Source organism: Rhinolophus hipposideros (genome assembly GCF_964194185.1).
Source record: "Rhinolophus hipposideros genome assembly, chromosome: 26".
Lineage (NCBI taxonomy): Eukaryota > Metazoa > Chordata > Mammalia > Chiroptera > Rhinolophidae > Rhinolophus > Rhinolophus hipposideros.
In genome coordinates, this window is record NC_138072.1 from 21,134,927 (window position 1) to 21,156,318 (window position 21,392).

The following is a 21,392-nucleotide window of genomic DNA, read 5'->3' on the forward strand; positions in this document are numbered from 1 at the left end:
GTCACAGTACTCCATAAATATTTGGTGACAACAAATGAATGAATGAGTATATCTATGAAAGAATATCATAAGCCAGAGACTGAAGAGTCTGAAGTTGAGGAAGCCAATTGTTCAAATCATTACCGTATCTAAGGAAGCAGCAGCCCGGAGATCTGGCAGAAAGCCAACCTCTAGAAGATGGAGGAGAAAATCTTGAACCTCAATTCCATAGACCCTGTCAAGGAACAAAACCATGGCTGCCTTGTGATCTGGGCAAAACCCCGCAGACATGTCAGGCTCCAGGACGCTGCCATCTAAAAGAAAGAAGGTGACAGTCAGTGGCTATGCCAATCACAAGACAGAGTACAAATGGCTACTATCCAGCTTCCTCATGTTTTAAATAAAGTCATCAGTGGAATGGTTTTCTGTTCTTCTACTACCCATAAGCAAGTGCTGCAAGTGGCCGAGGAAATACGGCAGTGCAATTTAAATCCAAGGCGATTTAAATGTTATGTGCACATCCATTTGTTAACTGTATGCATGATAAGGACATAACATCATTGAGGACACTGAGAAGGAAATCCAAAATCTACATTGTAAAACGAGCAGTGAATACTATAAAAGTTAAAATGTACAGTAAGGTTGTTCACTCTTTTAAAGAACGAGAACCTCTTCTAAACATTAACAAAACTCATTTACTTCTATCGGATAATCATGGTATGTTTACACAGTTATGGATTAGACAATTACAAAATGATAAAACAACTCTCTGAAACCAGTTTTACTTTCAAATGAAATGGGTTTCAATAATCATAACAGAATTAACAACATTGAAAAAAATTCAGTCATATTATTTTCTCTATCAAGCCCATATAAATTAGTAAATCCCTTATTATAACTCCTTAGTTTCTTAGGTGGAGGACCATTACCATGAGGAATTTGGGGATTATGTGCCAACTTATATTGGGAAAGTGATACATTTCCTATGTGATGATTATGCCAATTGCTACTGGAAACACACCATTAAGATCCTACAAAGAATATCACAGAATCTTTAATAATGATGCAATGTTGAAGAAAGAAAGGCCCAGAGAAAGACAATGCATGACCATCATCATCCCAAAAGGACCAAGTCCCAACTTTTTTGTTTTCATCCATAGTCAGTGAATAAATCTGATATTTAAATCATGAAAACAAACAAATAACAATGTTTTTAAAGAAATTAAAGACTAATACCAAATAGCTTCCATTCCTCATAATTATAACAATACCTAATATACTTACTACCTTCCTTCCTATACTTCCAATAATAAAAATAACAGTTCTTGGTGTGTGTGCAGTTGTCAAGCACTGAGACAGAAATGCCACAGACACGATCGCACACAGTTTTCACAACCACACTGTGGTATATAATATTATCTTCCTTGAACTGAAGATGACACTGATCTTTAGGGAAGTTACATAACTCATCCTGGGTTGTACACCTAGTAAATGGCAAAGTTAGAGCTGAACCAACTAAAGTGAGATTTAAAATCCAACTGAAAAGCTGATTTATTGCCTAGTGTTAAATCAGTATGCTATAGTTTTCAATTAAATATCTATATGAAATTCCAGTTCAATCCTCCTAAAAATCATGTTATAGGGAATTTAAATTTATCAGATTCTATTAATTTAACATATAGTTGAGCCGAGGAAAATGGTGAGCCACTCACTAATCCTGAAATAAGACTTGTGTTTGAAACATTCATTTAGGTGGACTTTCATTTTAAGGAATGCTGCAATGGCATCCACCGGGACTCAAAACTCACTGATCTGCTGCACTCGCTGCTGTATTTCCACCACCATCTCCTCAAGCCACTGGAGACAATAAAGCTGATAAAGCCCTCCTCTCCGAAATCTGCAGTTTGAACTGGAATGAGCAGGGCTGGGGTACTGGCTTTCCTTTGGGAACCTGCTGTGTTTATCCACTTGAAGTTACCGCCCCAGATATTTGTCCAAACTGGCCTGGGTCCAGAGCTGCAGGAGCCAAACCTGTACTTTTGAGATTTTGTATCTGCCCTGGAGGTTTCTGAACCCACCTTTCATTATTATTTTGGGCCACACCCTAGTTCTAGAATAAGTATGATAAAAATGTTTGAGAAAGATCTTAGCTAATACTTGGGGGAAGGAGAGGACAGTAGTTTTTTGGGTTTTTTTTGTTTTTTAACGTGCATTTTTTTAAATTTATTGGGGTGACAATTGTTAGTGAAAATACATAGATTTCAGGTGTACAATTCTGTAGTACATCATCTATAAATCCCACTGTGTGTTCACCACCCAGAGTCAGTTCTCCTTCCATCACCATATATTTGATCCCCCTTACCCTCATCTCTTTAGAGGCATACATCACATACTATATATAGAACGCACAGTAACAATTATTACTGATAATCAGTAATACCTAAAGAATGATTTGTCATTGAAACACATAAATATTGATAGTTTCAGTGCTAAAGTTGATTAAAATGCATACCACAGCAAAATAAAAACATACAGGTTTCTGTCTACAGTCTCCATATAAGGAAAAAGAAAAATGTAGAAATTTAACAATGACCAATGGACTGCATTTTAGAAATTAACTTTTGTTGGATTTGTGATCTCTCTCTCTTTCTCTCTCTCTCTCTCTCTCTCTCTCTCTCTCTCTCTCTCTCTCTCTCTCTCTCTCTCACATACCCACACCCTTTATATTCCAAGGTTCAAAGGTAGATAACATACCTCATCTATTTATGAAGAAAAACATAAAATAATATTCTTATAGCATAACTAAATAGAACAGGAAAGAAACCAACTTGAAAAATCGTGAGGGCTGGTGAAGGCAGATAATTGGAGAAAAATGAGAAGGTGTAGATGACTTTGGAACCAGGCTGAAAGGAATGTCTTGGTTCTTTGTTATTAGCAATTTTACCTTAAAATTCAGAACTTCACTATTTTCTAATCTGTGTGTCACTGGTATTATTATTATCATCTTTATCCTGACATATCAATTTTGTGGTTCAAAATGTAAGGGAAAGAAAAGATATTTTACTTAAATGACTATGAGTTAGAAGAGAGGTAAAAGGAAGGATGATGAGGATAATCCTTATACACACAAGAAAAATACTGCTTACAGTAGGAAAGACAAAAAACTATGGGACAATTTTTAAGTTACAGCTTTCCCTAAAATTATAACGAGTGTTCAATTACTATGGCCGTTATGTCACCTTGCAGATTTGGGTTTCTAAGGTAAAGTCACATATGAAACTTTACTTTCTCATAATCTTACAGTTGGCAAGGAGGATACGCCAGCTTCCGAGGCCATTTGCCATTTACAGTGCAGTTTGGGGCAGTGCAGGGGTCCCTGTGGGTGTGACCCAAGGCCCTCCTGCCACCCCCCCACAGCAAAGCCTCACCTCGAGCTACTTGAGCCCCACCCCATTCACCCTGGGCAGGAGGGAGAGGGGCCACAGCTATGAGGCGATGAAGTGGGCAGTAGGTTAATTTTGTTTAACGTGCTTTTGAGTTAATACTGGAAAACTAATCCCAAGCAGTTTCTAAACCAAAACTGACATGTTAGAAAAGGACGATAATGGGAAGGGGAAAAAAATCTTTCTAAAATGTTCTCTTTGGTTTTGAAAAGAGCACTTCTTTCAACACACTGGGAATATTTAAATCTCTAAGTTAAAGCGATGATCATTGTTTTTTTGGGGAAAAAGCATTGTAGGGAAGTAACAATGAAAATTACCAAAAAGAGTGAATTAAGGATCAAGAAACACAGAGAAGAATGGGGACCAAAGAACACTAGGGAGAGACATTACACAAAACAGCTGGGGTGCTTCTTCCTGACTGGAAACATAGCTTCTTAAAAACAATGAGAATAGAAAATATTTTACGAAGTCATGCACTCTAGTTCCTTCCTTGTTTTAAAGAAACTTAAATAGGGTCTGTGTGCGACCTGAAGGGAAATGCAGAGTACCTAATGATCCTTTCACATTACCCAACGTCCTTCAGAGCTACAGAGAACTGGAGCTGGCCTTACCTTTGGCGATTGTGGGCATCTGGAAAGCGATGCTGATCACTCCCACCAAGTCTCTCAATGGAATGAGCGATCTCAAAATAGATCTGATCCTGATGGCTTCCCCCTTCCCAGCATGAATCAACTACAGGAAATAAAATAAAGGGACATTAGAATCGCGTTGCAAAATCAATGTTTTAATTCTATCCAGAAAATTCTGAAGAATGAGAATCCAAGCCAAAACACAATTTTCTGTTACATATACATATAAAGTTAGATCTCTCTCTGAAACCATTGATTCAAGCTTACAGACAGTTACTTGCTCACATGCTTTTCACTGATATCAGAATACATTGAGTTACATACTACGGTGCAGGCCAGCTGGTTTCTCCATTAGAACAATAGTTTTTATCCTCTTTGGGGTGTTCAAATATATGGAGAATCTGGTAAGTCTATTAATGCTTACCTCCCAAAATCACATATAAACCCCTATGCACAACATGAGCTAAATACAAAGGAAAAAATTATTATCTTTAGGCCCTGACCATACACTAAAATTTATGATTGATTTAGCCTCTTTCTCGCTTTGCAATGAAGATATAACTGTATATCCATCTCTATGTCACCCTGATATAAAACCCAAGGATGGGTTTACAATATGGGGGTAAATGGTGAACATGCATCTAACAGGTATTTTGGACTGTCACTGGCTAATGCGGTACCTATGAAAACATGGCTCCAATACAGTCAAGAACCTTGGGGCCTTGACCACACGTTTCAGCCAGGTGTGTGTCTGTTTCCTTCACCACAGGGTGTGAGACACAAGCACAGGCTCTGACTCAGAGGAAACCCTCAACTAACAGTTACTGAGATTAATACATTTCAGAAGTGCCAAAGTCAGTCCCTTATTAAGTAACTTAAGTTTGTTGCCCCTTAATATAACAGAACAAAAAACCTCTTTATAAACATAATTTCTCTCTGGGTTCCTTTGATCCCTCACGATAACAGGAAAAGAACAAATATTGTGACCATAAACTTTGTCCACAATCACCTCCAGCACACAAATTTTTTGCTAATGTATTTACAAGATGAAAATCTCATTAGCAGCAGGTTACAGTTTCACAAAGATCAGACTCTAGGTTTGCTAATGTTCTGTCATTTCTCCATCCTGTGATTCCCCTCTGTTTACCAAAGAGATTATATCAAGAAAGCAAAATGTTACCCAATGGGTATGAGAGAGAGACCCCCAAAACAAATAAACAAAAAAAACAATCAAAATCAGAAATTAAAAACCCCATAAATGCTAAGGATCAGAGAAAAAGGTGATCTATAAGCAGGTCACTGTCACTTCCTGCTCAGTTCAGAGCGTGTTTGTCTTGTACCCCAGCATTGTTCAATGTCTTCAAACTGTTGTTTCCACGAACAGGTCATAAGGCTAATTTTATGGGCCCTGGCAAGTATTTTTTAAATGGATATAATAACATGAAAAGAATAACTTGGAATAAAATAAAGAATAAAATGTCAGAATGTATTTACGGAGTAAAGGTAAGTATTGTTCCATGACACTAATTTTATCTTGGTCAGAAAGTTCAGGAAACACTTATCGATCAGGTCCGAATAGCTCTTTTCTCCCTCTAACCTGTATCCCACCCTTCACTCCCCTAAACTAGGGGCCAGGATGGAGAGCAAGAGACCTCACAAATATTGTGCTCATAAACGTTTTTGTCCACAATCACCTCCAGATCTGTAAAATACAGATTTTTAATAACCTATTTATATGATGAAAATTTTATCAGCAACAGGTTACATTAACCGGAACTAGATATTGTACAAGAAAATAACTCTTGAGAGGAGTTGGCTGCTTTCTGCATGCGAGAGGAAATTGTACAGGGAAGATGTGTTCTTTTCTTCCTAAAGTGTGGGGTCTAGATGCGTTTTAGAGCTCTGTCAGTAACTGACTGCTCTACTAATGACTTCTACTGAAATCTAGTTGCTAATTTTTACAACCGACAAGACATTTTCAACTAAATCAACACTCGTCCAGCAACGAGGCTGCAGCATTATTGTTATGGGTGCATGCAAGTCACTGGTTGTGGGTGCTGCCAGGACCTTTCCAGCTATGGGTGTCGTCCCACAGATGAGCCAGGAGTGCTGCCCTTGGGCCCCGAGGACTTACGTGCATTTCAGGAGCGCAACGTCCTAACAGGTCAATCAAAGCTGCATAGAAAGTCATGATGGCATTCCCCATGTGGATGGTGTCATCCTCTTCCTCTTCTGGGTCACTTTCATGGGTTATTCCAAAGAAATAAAAAACAAACAGGAGAATAACATGGCATTTCAGGTTATTCCACACTCTCAGAGCAAAGGGAACACTAGCTAATTCATTCTGCCTCTTCTGATGCTTTTCATGTATGTGATTAATTTACAGCTGGACATTTTAAAGCAAAAATAACAGTGGGTTCAAGACCAGATTTGGTATTCTATCACCAAAAATGCATTTGTGGGAACTTTAAGATTGCTACAAAAAGAAAAAAGAGGAATTGCCAGTTGGATGGATTCTGCTCATGTGTATTAACAGACAGCATGATAACAAAGAAAATAGTAATGGATGGACTTGGTAAATCAGGACACTTTTGTAAAAAGCATACATGTAGAGAAAAGGGACAAAGATCTGTCCTACAAGATCACATATACAGAGAATGCCAAAAAAATGTATACACATATTAAGGAAGGAAAAAACTGTATTAAAATTATAATACACAATATATACCGATAACAAAAGTTGAATACAACTGATGTGTATACATTTTCCGGCAACCCCTGTATAAGGCACCCGGTACAGTGTTTTCCCCAGAGTAAACACTTTATAAATGTGATTTAATTTACTCACTCATCTCTTAACCATTTACTCTACCCACCAACTCACTCCCAATAATGCAGTATCTGTGAGAAGAGCATAAATATTTCATTACCACACTGATGAGAGACAACTCTGGACAGCCCCGGAAGATCCCCTGGGAGCTCAGCAGGCAGCTGCATCAGCTGGACTCAGGTTTGCACAGTAACAGCGAGGCCCTGCTGACAACACTGCTCCTGGCTGTTCCCGGGGCCCACTAGTACCCACCCTCTGGGGTGGTCCTAGGCCCGAGATCTCCTGACATGCTTTCAACTACACAGAGAAGCTGAGGGCTCCCTAGGTCCTCTATCTATGGCTGATAAATACATAATTTGCTCATGGAACTCTCCCAGTCTGGAACCCTGGCCTCGGTGTGGACAGAACATCCATACCCGGTCTGATGTGCAAAAACAAGGGGTTTGCAGGACCACTTCTTTGCTGGGACATTTGCCTCCAATAAGCCCTATGTTATATTTCCACCAGTGGGGCTAGTAGTATGGGTGCATGACCCCCAAGCAGGTCATTCACCTCCACAGATTAAAAAATAAGAAGCAACGTGCCTGGATTAACGTATGTCATGGCTGAAATCAAATATTAACAGCATGTTCTATGGAGAAATATTGTAAGGTCGCTATTGTTTCCCCCACCTGTCACCAATGCCTTACCCAGGCATTTTGCTTCTAGACTTTATCACAGTTGTTTAGTTAAGTCCCACATTCTCCTGCTAAACATTTCTTTCTTGCTTACTGTCGCCAAGGAAACTCATTCCAGCAAGCTTCCCACTGAACTCTACTCCAGTTTCAAAGCCTCACCTGCCATCATTTGTAACAACTAAATTTGCCATAGCCCCCTGGAAAAACTCACAGAAGACATCTCCTCCTATGACCCAAATTTCTCTATTAAATCCACAGTTTTCCACACGTCTCTCTTTGTTCATTCAGCCTACTCCAAAAGCAAATTCCATCCATGCTTCCAAGTTTAACACATTAGGTTTTCAAAGGGAGAGATCACGAAAACCAGAGTTGCACTGCAATTAACATAATGCAAATTATATTTTGGACACTTTCAAATCAAGTAGTACAATTTACTCTTAAGAGTGGTATTAGACCTACGGGCTTTTAGTGGATTCACTGGTTGGTGAGGGACCGTCTCGAGAAGGATCCTCAGCTATTTTGATGGCTTCCTCCATGGCTGCGAGAAGACCATTCCCGCCTTCCCCTCGCAGTGCAGGACCGAAACACTCAGGTCGCCGGATGAGCAGTCTCACCACCACGTTCGCGTTCTCCTCCACGCTCTCCCCTGATGGCAAGGGAACACGTAAATAAACATGGATCAACAGACGTTCTGAGCAAATATATGTTACACTGAAAGGAAAGTACCGAAAACCAACGACAAACATGGTAGAAAAGACAAAACTGAATTCAGATCATTAGTTTATGTGTACATGACGGTCGATTTCTGGTTTTGCACTTAAAATTTTCAAAGTAAAGAAAAGCACTATGAAGGCAAAAATGGTTTATTTTTGTTCATTCATAAATTTTAATACAAAGCTATAATCCTAGGGATTATTAGAATGCAATGATAAAAATTTATAAGACTGCGAGTGCCTACAATTTTTAACTTAATAATGAAGTATAGCATCACTATCAAAACAAATATTGTAAAACTGCTACTGTAAAAAACTGATTATAAAATAGCCAATTTCTTTATTAATAGTTACTTCCTTCATAAAAATGCTGGGATATGTAATTGTTTCATGTGACTATTTTCATGCATTTTTCATAATGCCTCTAAAGAACCCCAAAAGCAATGAAGCCTACCATTACAGAAGACAGCAAATCTGAGGAAGTCAAGATATCTCTCCCCTTCAACTGGGTTCCACCCAATGTCTGGATACCCCTTAGACACCAGCATCTGGCAACTCTGCAGTCCACAGCCAGCCAGATATCGAACTACCTACGAATAGGACGATGAGCAGAAGCGTTACCCCTTGGATGAGAAGTCAGATGGTTACACTGTATGTGGTGCGAGATACCCTCAAAGGATGGTTTAAAATGAACGCAGCTTTGCAAGGTATTTTCATTTTCATGGCAATCCACATGAACCCCCTTTAGTAAAACCTTACAATTCAGAAATACTCAAAAATCGTAACAAAGTGCTGTCATAATACAAATATTTATGAACCAACTCTATGAAAGACAAATATTCCTAAAGTTCGTATCATTCCCGTTTGTGACTTTTACCTAAAAAAACTAAATCAGAATATTTGATAAATTTCAAAAATGTCTAATGACCCCTGCAGGCTCCATCTGAGACACTGAAAGATTCTTCTAGGATACAAAGGTATTTTAAAAAAGTGAATTACATCCAAAATGGCATAGCAATTTGATGGTAGAGGGAAGTGTGTGAGAAGACATACAGACAAATAGAGAAAACTCAGCTTAGAGTCCAATGTCCTGGGGTTTACGTCTGACCTGCATCACTTAGTGGGTCATTCCGAGCAAGTTACTTCGCTTGTCAGATAGTTTTACTACCTATAAATTTAACACATTCAAACTTCTGCTTAGCTTGGTCTTTTAAAACTCTTTTACATGGATGTTGGTCCTCTACAATATTTCATAACTGATCCAGTTTTAAAAGAAACCCCTAACATAGCCATTGTCAATGGTAGTTGATTGTTAAAGGATCGATTTATCAAATGAATTAAGTTACACCCAGCTCAAGCTAACTCAGTTTTCAAAATAATACAGCTAAAAATATCTCATACCAACTTCATTAAGGTAAAATTTATGTACAATAAGCTCATCTACTTACAAGTTCAACGAGCTTTGAGAGATTGCACATCTGTAAGAACACTCTGCCATCAAGACGCAGCTTATTTCTGTCACCTCTCAGGCCCCTGCGCCTTTGCAGGCCTTCCCTCCCTACCTGCCTGAGCCTGGACAATCCACCTTCTGTCAGGACACAGTTTGCATATTCTAGAATGTTTATGCCTGCAATCATCCAGTATGTATCTTTCTGCACCTGGCTTCTTTCACTCAGAATGAGGATTCTGAGATTCATTCATGTTTTGCTGTGGCACATTCAAAACTTCATTCCTGTTTAGAGCCTAATAATAGCATCCCGCTGTGTTTACAAACACCCCAACTTTGATTATCTATTTGTTGGCTGATGGACACTTGACTAGTCTCCAGTTTGGGGCTAGGATGAATAAAGCTGATGTAAACATATCTTTGTGTGGACATATATTTTTACATCTATTGAGGAACTACCTAGGAGTGAAAAGGCTAAGTGTATGTTTGTGACAGGCGCATGTTTAACTTGTTAGGGAACAGCCACACTGCTTTCCAAACTGACATTAGCATTTGTCCTCCCAACAACAGTAGAAGATGTTCTGGTGCTCCATACCCTGGGCAACATTGGGCATTATCAACCTTTTAAATGGTAGCCATTTTAATCCGCAGATAAAAAAGATTTTAAATTATGGATGGGAGAAAATTCTCCTGAGGTTGGTCGGAGATGCGAAGCTTCATGACCCTTGAGTGGCATGTCAGAAGGGTTTGGGGACGAGTTCACTTTCTCATGCCCTAGGCAGCTATGCACTGAGTGTCGACCTGAGTGCCAGTGCTGTTCTCTCCAACTGGGACAAAGCAGTGAACAACGGAGAAAAAAATGTGCTGAACTCACTGGCCTTACATTATGGCAGGCAGTAGCTTTTTAAAAAATACATAAATATATAGGTTTTAGTAAAAAATGTTTATTTTGAAATATAAGTACAGTTTTAAACTATAAATATTTATACTATATTGATATAAACATAAATTAAATGAAAATGTACATTTATGTATATAATATACAAATCCACATTTTTTTCAACTGTAGAAGCTAAAGCAGTAAAGAGGATAAGAAGAACTTAAGAAAGTGGAGAAGAGTTTTCGGTTTTAAACAGCATGGACATGGAAGCACTGAAAAGAAGGTGACTTTGGATGAGTGACTATAAGGACATCTGGAAAAGAGCCATGAGGACATCTGGCAGAGGAAGGTTGCAGATAGAGGGAACAGCAAGTGCAAAGGCCCTGAGTATACCACTGATGCCTTCAATTGCAATACATAAACTTCCATATACTATAAAATGTACGAATGAGATGTACAAATCCCATTTTAAAAAATTGGAACACTAGATTAAAGCAAAAGTGACAGCAGATATCATGAAAGGACAAAACCACACAGGAACAAAGATCAAGTTGATTCTCTTTCCAGACAAAAATGCGTGTGATCACAGGAAGCACCTCATCTCCAATTTTGTGTTCTTTAGAACTTATTATTATACTATTGTATATGTAATGTAGGTATAGTATATAAGATATATAGTTATAGTAATATAATCATAACTATATTATAGTTATATTTAAAGAATCTCGAGACACAACTCTGAACAAGCAGGAACACAAGGGCAGAACATTGCTTACCTTTTCCAGATCAGGCTCACGCAACGCTAAGGCCAGCTCATTATTATCCATCACGGAGGCAGCTGCCACATCCAGTGGTGTTGAACCTCTCATAGCTGGGGAAGCTGTTAATCCAAACCAAGATGAAACAGAACTTGGATTGTGCTGCAACTATGAATTCCAGGTAAAAACACACTTTTGCTTAAAATTTAATTTCTAAGTGCAACACATATTGCACTAACCTGAATTAACATAAATTACATTGGAGTAATTATATTCTTTTTTATCTTAAAGATTAAATAAGAGTCAGATATTTACTCACCGAGACCAACACTGCTGTTTTCCAATAAGTAACTGAGATGGTCAAACATAGCTTTTTGATTCTGCCTACTTATCCGACAGAAGTAACAGAGAAAACGGCAACAGTTGGCCACCATCTTGGGAAAAGTGATCTCCTACATGAAGAGCATTTAATTAGTTACGAAGGGAAATTATCTTTATAAAATTAAGTTCATAGGTTGAGGGCTCAATCACATCATCAACCCACATGTGCCCATGTCTGCCAAGCCTCAGATACTGAAGATCTTCCAGACTTGGACTCACCTAGTCCTTGAGTCACAGAAAATCATCTGACACTAATTGTGAAACTTTAGTACCATCAATGGCTGGATATGGAATTAATCTACAGCCCTAAAGCTAAAGGTGACGTGAGCCTGGTTTAGGAATCAGGCAGGGTACCACGATTAGCTGTGCTTGGGAAATGATGCAGTCTTACTCACCGTTCTGTAAAATTGGGATAAGAGGGACAATACTCACTTTAGATAAGAAAGGAGGCTGCCAATGAGACTCTTGAAAAATACCCAGCTTATTATTTGGAACACATAACAGAATGAGCTTTTCAGTGTTATTGTTACTATTATTCTTGTTATCATTAAGATTCCAGGGATTCAGAATTTCCCTGATTTGCACCCGACATGTGTGCCATGACGATGAGCACCAGGACCAGAAGTTGGGTCCCACCAAACACATCTCCCTTGAGCGCCAAATCTTGCTCTAGGATATACAGATGATCCCTGGAGTCCTTCTTTAACGAAACATTTTACAAATATCTTTATTAATCTGCCTAACTAGTAGACTGAACATGAGAATTATGGACTCGTTTCCATATTTTGAAAAATACATAGTAAAATTTCAAAAAAATATTGAAATATATTTTGGAAGTCAGAGGTCATGAAATTATACCAATTTATATGAAGTTATTTGTTATATTACTTTATTCATTCGGTCTTAAAGAGCTTTATTTTAAAATGTAATCCCTTAATAATTCACCTGAGAGTCTTACAATAAATATTTGAGAGGACCATCATCAAATCTTGGTCTGGATCAGGAATTCAGTGGGACCAACTGTCATCTGAATCAAGGGGAATGATTGGATGTGTCTGAAGGATGTGTTTGTGTTATTGACCTCTAATGTGATAGAAACTGATTTATAATACAAAACTTTAAAAAATTAGGATAGCATTCACTTTTAAAGTTTCTAAATATCCCCTAAATGATAATAATTTAGGATATAGCAAATTACACAGCATAAGTTAAAAATTATCAACATCAAAGTAAACCCACTAGTAGTCTATCCAACTCTCAATATGTAAAGATTTGTTTGCTTTTTCCACAGGTGTCTTTAAAAACAGTTCTCCTAAGAGAAGTTAAAAAATCCTTATTAAGAATGTGCAATGCATGTAGTGCAGGAGGCTGGAATAAACAGCATCCCAAGAATCAAAAATCGTCCTTTACCTTGGACTCCCCACCTCCGAGGACATTCACCATGACCTCCATCACTGTCTCATGCATCCCCAGGGCCCTCATGAGATTTGGGTGCTGGTAAAACACTTTGTTATTCATGATATCCCTACAAAGAACAACACAGGGAAGGAGGGAATGCAGAGGTCAGAGCAAAACTTAAATATAAATCTATCTGAGCTCCTGATAAATCTTTTGGAAATAATTACTGGCAATCGCAGTTAAAGCACAAAAGTTAATAAGCACAATTAATTGAGTTTTCCTCAAAAATTCTGATAAACTATCAAAATAGTATACAAGTTGTTTTCTTTTCAATTACAAGAAATGTACTAAATATGTAAACATTCACTAATATGAAATATAGTTTTGAACACTTATCATTCCTAATGTATATTCAAATGTGTTCAACCTTCTTTTGTATAGAAATAAGAATCAGTGTTACACCATGTTTATAGGAAACTGTCTATATCAATTATTAATAGATAAGTATATCTGCATTTCATATATGCTACTTCAGTACTGTGTTCAATATTTGTATGTTTAATATCAGTTACATTATTTCCTGTTACATCCTATGTTATCCTGAAATGCTTTTTAAAGGATACATATTCTCTAAGAGAAACTGAATACACATGAAGTCCACATACAAGCAATCCAACTCATTAAAATGGACATTTCAATTTAAAGAAACCACAGCAGATGGTACCTAAAATGTTTTTTCTCATTATTATTGCATTATGATATTACAATATGTGTACAAAGGTATTCCTACAGATATTGTTTTGTAGTCATTCTAAATGAAGAGCTCTGTTAATTTTTCTTTTAACATAAATCAAACTAATGCAAGAGGTTTTTTTCTATAGAACACTTTCCTGTCAGAATAACAGCAAAAAAATAATGTATGGATGATAAGAAATCAGAAACTTTACTTCCAATCTGATTTTCATAATTGAGTCACTCACCCTTTCAGTCACATGCTAATTTTTAGTTACCATGGATGTATTGAGCAAGTGGAATAGTAGGATTCTTCTATGATTCTTTTTTTTTTTCTCAGTTTTAGTTGTGTTTTTTTTTTCTTTTTCTTTCTTTCTTTCTTTCTTTCTTTTTTTTTTTTTAATAGAGAGAGAGCTTTTAGATAGCACAACTCAGAACACTGACTGGGGGTCAGGACTAATACAGGTCTGATCTGTTTCATGCAAGAAGAAACAAGGTAAAAAGCCATCCATTTCCTTCACACTAGAGAGTATTCCATCCAGCAAGAGAACCTCAACATTCAAAGCAGTTACAATCACAGGATTTGTTCTGTTATCCATTCAAATCTCTTTTTGACCTAACTTTGAAAGTCTTAATTGAAAAATCTTGTTTGCCTTTGTTCGAGGTAAATGAAATGGATTTATGATTCTACCACTGAGTAAGCAAGTTGTCACTTACTAGATGTGCCTATTTTAGGAATATTTCTAATGTCACAAAAATACCCTTTATTTTGTTTCATAACGATTTTGAGTTTTATCACTAGTTTGGTTTACATGTTAACAACTTATATGTTATGAGTGGTTTATATGTTAAGAACACATTTTACTGTTATATGTTCATTTGGGAAAGAAAGTGCTCTCCATTTCCTTGAATCCTTCCCTTTTCGTTGGTTAATTAAGATCACTTACTCTGAGAAGCTTCCTAGGGTTAAATTCACGTATTAGTATTCAAAAAGACTCATGCTCATATAATTATAAATAAAGGCCAAAAAATTTCCTTTTGTTGTTCTGGCTTTTCTTACTCCTTCTTTGTCCAGTTGGTATATTTATTTTTAGTGTGTAACCATTATAATGACTTTAGAATATAACCTTCTAGTTCATTTTTGTGATTTCAAATACTTAATAGTCTCACGGACAATACACAGTACTGCTGTATGAATTTAAAATTTATATAAATGATATCGCACAATCTGAATATTTCCATACTTTTTTCCCCACACAATTATGTTTTTTTTTAGTTTGTCAACAATAAAACTGATTATTCTGTATTTCACTAGTTTCTTTTTTTCAAAGAACCACCTTTAGGTTTCTTTACTCCTTTTTACTTTTTCTTTGCATTCTATTTTACCTATGTCAGTAGCCATCATCATTAGCTCTTCTTTTATCTGATATTTATAGAACTAGATTACAGCTTTTTTCTCCCTTTCTTTCGTTCCTTCTTTCCTTCTTTCCTTCCTTTCTTCCTTTCTTCCTTCCTTCCTTCCTTCTTTCCTTCCTTCCTTCCTTCTTTCTTTCTTGTTGAGTATCTGTCTTCTACGTCACTTTTCAATATTCTACTTTCCAGATTTCTACATCTTATTTTTAGGTATTTTTCTTGTGAAAAATGGAAGCTTTTACTTTTCTCTGGTATATGAATTCCCTCTTATTTTTATATCACCAAGTTATGCAAGCTTAATGGTTGCTTATATTTGTGTGTATACACACCAGTAAGAGTTTCACTAAAACTTATTGCTTCCCATTCCTTCTCTCTGAATTCCATTTTCTTTTCTCAAATGTACAGCCATTAGAAGGTCTTTCAATGAGGGACTGTAAGTCAACATTCATAAATATCTTTGTTTTGCCCTCACTCTTGAATATAGGTTATAAATTCTAATCTCCAAATCCATACAAAGCACAAGCTCATTCTGCTGAATTCTCAGTTGGGCAACATATTCTAAATTGATGGTTATTTTCTGTCAGAACTTTAAAAGTAGTGTTCCTTTGAGTTATGCTACCAGTTCTGCTATTGAGAATTCTAAACATCATTTCTTTTCCAGTGTTCTGGCTTTTCTCTATATAGTCTTGTAAAATAGTCTATCACTGGTTTTATGCAGTGATAAATTCACTACATTTATCTGTCTGTGAATGTGGAACTATTGGTGCTTTATGAATCTGTGAATTCATGTTTTTCATTAATTCTGAAAAACTCAAGCCAAGAGCTCTTCAAATATTCCCATTCTCTAGTTCATCTGTTCTGTTTTTTTCTAGAAATCCTATGCAGCAAATACTGGACCATCTTATACTATCTCCTAGGTCTCTAAACTTCTCTTTTGTATTTCATTATCACTCAGTTCTGCATTACTAATCTCCTCAGATCTGACATTATCTATTAATTCTCTCTTCAGCTAGATATTATCTGTAATTTAACTACATCATTGTTTTAATGTCAATTATCATATTTTTCATTTCTAGAAGTTCTATTTGGATCTGTTTCAAATCTTCCTGGACTCTTTGTATATCTTATATTTAAAGATTTGATTTATTCCTTTGAGTACAGTATCTTTTTTTTTTTTTTTTTTTTCATTCACCTTCATTTTTAATATTGTTTTTGAGTCATTATTTATTTATTTATTTTTTAAATTAATTTTATTGGGGTGACAATTGTTAGTAAATTTACATAAATTTCAGGTGTACAATTCTGTATTACATCGTCTATAAATCCCATTGTGTGTTCACCACCCAGAGTCAGTTCTCCTTCCATCACCATATATTTGACCCCCTTTACCCTCATCACCCACCCCCCACCCCCTTACCCTCTGGTAACCACTAAATTATTGTCTGTGTCTATGAGTTTTTGTTTCTCATTTGTTTGTCTTGTTCTTTTTGGTTTATATACCACATATCAGTGAAATCATAGGGTTCTCTGCTTTTTCTGTCTGACTTGTTTCACTTAGCATTATTCTCTTGAGATCCATCCATGTTGTCACAAATGTTCCTATATCATCTTTCCTTAACGCCGAATAGTATTCCATTGTGTATATGTACCACAACTTCTTTATCCATTCATCTATCGAAGGACATTTTGGTTGTTTCCATGTCTTGGCCACCGTAAACAAAGCTGCAATGAACATTGGCGTACACGTGTCTCTATAGAGAAATGCTTTTATATTTTTGGGGTAGATACCCAGGAGAGCGATTGCTGGGTCATATGGTAATTCCATTTGTAATTTCTTGAGGAACCTCCACACTGCCTTCCATAACGGCTGCACCAGTCTGCATTCCCACCAACAGTGTATGAGAGTTCCTTTTTCTCCACAGCCTCTCCAACACTTGTTACTATTTGTTTTGTTGATGAAAGCCATTCTGACTGGGGTGAGGTGATATCTCATTGTGGTTTTCATTTGCATTTCTCTGATGATTAGCGATGTTGAGCATTTTTTCATATGTCTATTTGCCATTTGTATATCCTCTTTGGAGAAATGTCTCTTCAGGTCCTCTGTCCATTTTTCAATTGGGTTGTTTGTTTTTTTGTTGTTGAGTTTCATGACTTCCTTGTATATTTTGGATATTAGCCCCTTATCAGAGGAACTGTTTGCGAAAATCTTCTCCCATTCAGTTGGTTGCCTCATTATTTTGTCAATAGTTTCTTTTGCTGTGCAGAAGCTTTTCAGTTTCATATAATCCCATTTGTTTATTTTAGTTTTTACTTCCATTGCCTTTGGAGTCAAATTCATAAAATGCTCTTTGAACCCAAGGTCCATAAGTTTAGTACCTATGTTTTCTTCAATGCAGTTTATTGTGTCAGGTCTTATGCTTAAGTCTTTGATCCATTTTGAATTAATTTTGGTACATGGTGACAGATAGCAGTCCAGTTTCATTCTTTTGCACGTAGCTATCCAATTCTGCCAGCACCATTTATTGAAGAGGCTGTCTTTCCTCCATTGTATGTTTTTAGCTTCTTTGTCAAAAATTATCTGTCCATATTTATGTGGTTTTATTTCTGGGTTCTCAATTCTATTCCATTGGTCTATGTGTCTGTTTTTCCGCCAATACCAAGCTGTTTTGATTATTGTAGCCCTGTAGTACAAGGAAAAATCAGGGAGTGTGATACCTCCAGTATTGTTCTTGTTTTTTAATATTGCTTTGGCTATTCGGGGTCTTTTGTGGTTCCAAACAAATCTGATGATTTTTTGTTCTATTTCTTTAAAAAATGCCATTGGGATTTTAATGGGGATTGCATTAAATCTGTATATGGCTTTGGGTAATATGGCCATTTTAACTATGTTGATTCTTCCAATCCATGAGCACGGAATGTCTTTCCATTTCTTTGTGTCTTCTTCAATTTCTTTCAAAAATGTCTTATAGTTTTCAGCATATAAATCCTTTACATCCTTGGTTAAGTTTATTCCTAGGTATTTTATTCTTTTTGCTGCAATTGCAAAAGGAATTGTTTTTTCTATCTCTTTTTCTGAGATTTCATTGTTGGTATATAGGAAAGCAATGGACTTTTGTACGTTGATTTTGTAGCCAGCAACTTTACTGTATTCATTGATTGTTTCTAATAGCTTTTTGGTGGAGTCTTTAGGGTTTTCTATATATAGCATCATGTCATCTGCAAGGAGTGACAATTTAACTTCTTCATTCCCAATTTGGATGCCTTTTATTTCTTTCTCTTGCCTGATAGCTCTGGCGAGGACTTCCAACACTATGTTGAAAAGCAGAGGTGATAGGGGACAACCTTGTCGTGTTCCTGAACGTAGAGCAAAGGGCTTCAGCTTTTCACCATTAATTATGAGGTTAGCTGAGGGCTTGTCGTATATGGCCTTTATTATGTTGAGGTATTTTCCTTCTATACCAATTTTAGTAAGTGTTTTAATCATAAATGGATGTTGTATCTTATCAAATGCTTTTTCTGCATCAATTGATAGAATCATATGATTTTTGTCCTTTATTTTGTTTATGTGATGTATCACATTGATGGATTTGCGAATGTTGAACCATCCTTGTGCCCCGGGGATGAACCCCACTTGGTCGTGATGAATAATCTTTTTAATGCATTGTTGTATTCGATTTGCTAGAATTTTGTTTAGGATTTTAGCATCTGTATTCATCAGAGATATAGGTCTGTAGTTTTCTTTTTTTGTGTTGTCCTTACCAGGTTTTGGTATCAGGGTAATGTTGGCCTCATAAAATGAGTTAGGGAGTACTGACTCTTCTTCAATTTTTTGGAAGAGTTTGAGCAGGATTGGTATTAGATCCTCTTTGAAGGTTTGGTAGAATTCACTGGTGAAGCCATCTGGTCCAGGACTTTTGATTTTGGGAAGGTTTTTGATGACTGATTCAATTTCCTTACTGGTGATCGGCCTGTTAAGATTTTCCAGTTCTTCATGATTCAGCCTTGGAAGGCTATATGTTTCTAAGAACTTGTCCATTTCTTCTAAGTTATTAAATTTGGTGGCATATAGTCCTTCATAGTATTCTTGGATAATCCTTTGTATTTCTGTGGTGTCTGTGATAACTTCCCCTTTTTCATTTCTGATTTTGTTAATTAGTGTCTTCTCTCTTTTTATCTTAGTGAGTCTAGCCAAGGGTTTGTCGATTTTGTTAATCTTTTCAAAGAACCAGCTTTTTGTCACATTAATTTTTTCTATTGTCTTTTTGTTCTCTATTTCATTTAGTTCTGCTCTGATTTTTGTTATTTCCTTTCTTCTGCTGACCTTGGGTTTCGCTTGTTCTTCTTTTTCTAGTTTTTTAAGGTGTAACATGAGGTTATTTATTTGGGATTTTTCTTGTTTCTTGAGATAGGCCTGTAATGATATAAATTTCCCTCTTAAAACTGCTTTCGCGGCATCCCAAAAATTTTGGTAGGATGTATTTTCATTGTCATTTGTTTCTATGTATCTTTTGAGCTCTCCTCTAATTTCTTCTTTGACCCAGTCGTTCTTTAAAAGTATGTTGTTTAATCTCCATGTATTTGTGTTTTTTCCTGCTTTCTTTTTGCAGTTGATATCCAATTTCAAAGCTTTGTGATCAGAGAATATGCTTGGTATGATTTCAATCTTCTTAAATTTGCTGAGGCTGATTTTGTGTCCCAATATATGGTCTATCCTTGAGAATGTTCCATGTACACTAGAAAAGAATGTATAGTCTGATGTTTTAGGATGAAGTGCTCTATATATGTCAATTATGTCCAATTCATCTAATGTGTCATTTAGGGCTGCAATTTCGTTATTTATCTTCTGTTTGGATGATCTATCCATAGCTGTCAATGATGTATTTAAGTCCCCTAGTATAATTGTGTTTTGGTCAATTTCTCCCTTTAGTTCTGTTAGTAGTTGCTTGGTATATTTCGGTGCTCCCTGATTGGGGGCATAAATATTGATGACTGTTATGTCTTCTTGTTGTATAGTCCCCTTTACCATTATGAAATGTCCATCTTTGTCTCTTGTTATCTTTTTCACCCTGAAGTCTGTTTCATCGGAAATCATTATGGCTACACCTGATTTTTTCTGGGTACCATTTGCTTGAAGTGTCAATTTCCACCCTTTCACTTTGAGTCTATGCTTGTCCTTGTAGCTGAGATGTGTCTCTTGTAGGCAGCATATGGTTGGGTTTAGTTTTTTGATCCAATCTGCTACTCTGTGTCTCTTTATTGGTGAGTTCAGTCCATTTACATTTAGGGTGATTATTGATATGTGAGGATTTCCTGTCATTCTGTCTTTAGTTTTCTGGTAAGGCTGTGTCTCCATTGTTTCTTTGCCTTTTTGTTTTTGTCTGTTATTTCTGTGTGGTAGTATTCTATGATGTTTCCCTCTGTTTCTTCTTTTATTACAGTATATATTTCAGATTTGGATGTTTTTTGAGTGGTTACCCTTGAGTTTATGTAAAAGAAAGTTTGATATTTAGAGTATTCCAGTTTCTTCAGTACGCTTACTTTCTCTATTCCCATATTCCAGTTCAGGCCTTTACGCTCCCCCTTTTTATGTTTCGGTTGCCACAAGTTGTCCCTGTTGATGGTGGTCTAATAGCCTCCTTTAGTATTTCTTGTAGTGCAGGTCGTGTATTAGAAAATTCCCTCAGCTTCTGGATGTCTGGAAAGGTCTTTATTCCTCCTTCATATCTAAAGGAGATCTTTGCTGGATATATTATTCTTGGCTCATGATTTCTCTCTTTCAATAGTTTGAATATTTGGTTCCATTCCCTCCTAGCTTGTAGAGTTTCTGCTGAAAAATCTGATGATAATCTAATGGGCTTTCCTTTGTAAGTTACCGTCTTCTTTTCCCTGGCTGCCTTGAGGATTCTTTCTTTATCATTGATTTTAGACAGCTTCAATACAATGTGCCTTGGTGAAGGCCTGTTGGGATTGAGGTAATTAGGTGTTCTATTTGCTTCTTGGATTCGAGGATCCAGTTCTGTCCACAAGTTTGGGAAGTTCTCATCGACGATTTGTTTGAATATATTCTCTGTTCCCTTCCCTCTTTCTTCTCCTTCTGGTATGCCCATTATTC

The 21,392-nt window shown here is 36.6% G+C and overlaps 1 protein-coding gene across 4 annotated transcripts in view; it reads right to left on the reverse strand.

Moving 5' to 3' along the window:
- The window catches only part of RYR2 (ryanodine receptor 2), a 567,940-nt gene that overhangs the window by 148,177 nt on the left and 398,371 nt on the right, over positions 1-21,392 (reverse strand). For all 4 annotated transcript variants that reach the window (XM_081039034.1, XM_081039033.1, XM_081039032.1 and 1 more), the window contains 8 exons: positions 13,148-13,262; positions 11,676-11,808; positions 11,375-11,478; positions 8,726-8,861; positions 8,018-8,204; positions 6,186-6,291; positions 4,034-4,154; positions 124-293 (listed from right to left, as the gene is read on the reverse strand). In XM_081039034.1, coding sequence (XP_080895160.1) covers positions 124-293; positions 4,034-4,154; positions 6,186-6,291; positions 8,018-8,204; positions 8,726-8,861; positions 11,375-11,478; positions 11,676-11,808; positions 13,148-13,262 — 1,072 coding nt within the window. The remainder of the gene's footprint in view (positions 1-123; positions 294-4,033; positions 4,155-6,185; positions 6,292-8,017; positions 8,205-8,725; positions 8,862-11,374; positions 11,479-11,675; positions 11,809-13,147; positions 13,263-21,392) is intronic.